Source organism: Pan troglodytes, chromosome 1, assembly GCF_028858775.2.
Source record: "Pan troglodytes isolate AG18354 chromosome 1, NHGRI_mPanTro3-v2.0_pri, whole genome shotgun sequence".
NCBI lineage: Eukaryota > Metazoa > Chordata > Mammalia > Primates > Hominidae > Pan > Pan troglodytes.
The window spans coordinates 22852830-22855603 of record NC_072398.2 but is presented as its reverse complement, the minus strand read 5'-3'; the positions used below and the strand labels follow the sequence as shown (position 1 = coordinate 22855603).

Below are 2774 nucleotides of genomic sequence, written 5' to 3'. Positions count from 1 at the left end.
CTACTCAGGAGGCTGAGGCATGAGGATCACTTGAGCCCAGGAGGTTGATGTTGCAGTGAGCCATGATTGTGCCACCTCACTCTAGCCTGGGTGACAGAACAAGACCCTGTCTCAAAAAAAAAAAAAAAAAGAAAAGAGGAAATTCCAGAGCTAATCAGACTCCAGGTGAGTTGATTCCAGGGCTCACCAAGGACCCAGGCTCTTGCCATCTCTTAATGTTTCATCCTCAGTGTTGGCAGCTGCAGACGTGACATCTAGAGGAAGTTATTGGGACTGGGCTAGACTATTCATCTGGGGCGGAATGGATGTTGAGGATCAACTACAATGTCACCACATCATCAGTGCACAAGCAGCCCTGCTTCAGGACCTCACTGGAAAACATCCCAGGAAGAAACTGTCCATCCTACATTGCCACAGACCACTGCCCAGCCCAGGCAGCCCGAGGGGTCTAGCATATCAGTCACACCAGTGGTGGCAGTACTGGTTGTACCAGCAGAGCTAACTGGGTGCTGGTGGTGCTTGATCCCAGAGGAAGCTGCAGTGTACTTTCACAAGGCTCGGTAGTCAGCCAAGGTCCCAACAGCAGCCATCACCAAAGGAGGCTGCACCTAGACAGCAGCAGTAGGAGGAAGAGTGGTAGTTGGCACATGACACCCAGGACTTGACTGTTAACACATCTGAGATGCCCCTGGGGAACTGCAGAAATAATTGAAGTTCCTGCAGGTGGCTGGCATCCGAGCATAACAGATGGGGCAAGGTGAGCTAGCGAAGCTTGGCTTTTCTTGCTAAAGGAACTCTGTCAGCCCCAGACACTGGTTATGTGTACAATGCCTGAGAGAGCTGGGTGAGAGAGCCTCCAGCGTAAGGCTCCCGTCAGCTCTGCTCCCTCCCTGGGTGGGAGTTATCACAGCTTGGACACAATTCCAGGGGAAACCCGGGCCAAACTCTTCTCTTTGAGTGTGCCAATGGTCACGTAATGTTAATGCTGGTTGTTCCTGGGTGGTGTGATTAGATTACTTTTTTTCTTTTCCTTTTCCTTCCCTTTTTTCCTCATTGATTTTTCCCTTTCCTCCTCTCCCCTTCTTTTCTTTCTTTCTTTCTTTTTTTTTTTTTTTGGTAATTTTCTGTACTACTAAATTAAAAAAATGTTTTATTAAACTTTTCTGAATAGATTCTACATCTCATGGTTCAAAACTAAAAAATTACATTTAGAAAGTAATCAATGAATCAGAAGCCACATGTAGGGCTTGTAAATGAAACAAACAAGCAAACAAACAGTGAAGAATCTTCTTTACATCTCTATCTGCCCAGTTTCCCTTCAGCCCTCCTCTTTTCCATTATATTCTTTGGTTTATCCTATAATAACGTGTATGCTTGCAGAGTTTCTTTATGCATATACAAACAGGTGAAAATATATTTTTATTTTCTCCCCCTTTTTTGCACATATATACTGCTGTATACCTTACCTTTTTCACCTAACAACATACCTTGGAGATCTTTATCAGTACATAAAAAATCCTCACTTTCTTGTATAGCTGCCCTTTGTGATAGGGCATGATAATAGCACAATTTTTAAAAATCGTCTGCTATTGATGGGCCTTCAGTTTGTTTTCAAACTTTTGCTAATCCAAATGATGTTGCATCAGAAAAACTTGTGCATACATTATTTTGCATATATGTAAGTATTCCTGTGGGATAAACTCCCAAAAGTGTAATTGCTAAGTCAAAGGGAGTACGTGGTTGTGATATTGACTGATTTGGCAAATTGCCCTCTATAAGTGTTGCACTAATTTATACCACCACCAGGAGTATCTAAGAGTGTCTTTTCCCCACAGCTTTGCCAACAGAGAGTGTTATCAAATTTTTGGAATTTTGCCAGTCTGATAGGTGAAGGTTATCTCGGTGTGGTTTTAAAATCATCTTTACTGGGCTATGATTTTAATACAACAGAATGGACTCATTTTAGTCATACAGTTCAAAGAGTTTTGAATCAATCAAGGTATAGAACATTTCCATCACCCCAAAAGATTGACTTGTGCCCCTGCCCAATCAACACCCTTCCCATCCTGTCGGGAGAAACCACTACTGTGATTTTTATCACTATAAATTAGTTTTGCTTTTGGCTCTCTCAGCTCTTTTGGCTCTCTGAGCAGCACCATGGCAGTTGGCAAGAATAAGCACCTTAAGAAAGGTGGCAAACGGGGGGCCAGGAAGAAAGTGGTTGATCCATTTTCTAAGAAAGATTGGTATGATGTGAAAGCACCTGCTATGTTCACAAGAAATATTGGAGAGATGCTAGTCACCAGGACTGAAGGAACCCAAATGTATCAGATAGCCTCAAGGGTCGTGTGTTTGAAGTGAGTCTTGCTGATTTGCAGAATGATGATGTTGTATTTAGAAAATTCAAGCTGATTACTGAAGATGTTCAGGGCAAAAACTGCCTGACTAACTTCCATGGCGTGGATCTGACCCGTGACAAAATGTGCTCCATGGTCAAAAAATGGCAGACAGTGATTGAAGCTCCTGTCAATGTCAAGACTACCAACGGTTACGTGCTTCGTCTGTTCTGTGTTGGTTTTACTAAGAAACACAACAATCCGATATGGAAGACCTCTTATGCTCAGCATCAACAAGTCCGCCAAATCCGGAAGAAGATTTTGGAAATCATGACCTGAGAGGCGCAGACAAATGACCTGAAAGAAGTGGTCAATAAATTGATTGCAGACAGCATTGGAAAAGACATAAAAAGGCTTGCCAATCTGTTTATCCTCTCC

General features: G+C 42.9%; 1 protein-coding gene across 1 annotated transcript; it reads left to right on the top strand.

Moving 5' to 3' along the window:
• The first annotated feature begins 2157 nt into the window (after positions 1-2157).
• On the top strand, positions 2158-2461 carry LOC469691 (small ribosomal subunit protein eS1-like). Its single transcript, XM_054674668.2, has one exon. It carries the CDS (start codon positions 2158-2160, stop codon positions 2359-2361), a length of 204 nt encoding a protein of 67 aa, XP_054530643.1. The 3' UTR covers positions 2362-2461.
• The last annotated feature ends 313 nt before the right edge of the window (positions 2462-2774 follow it).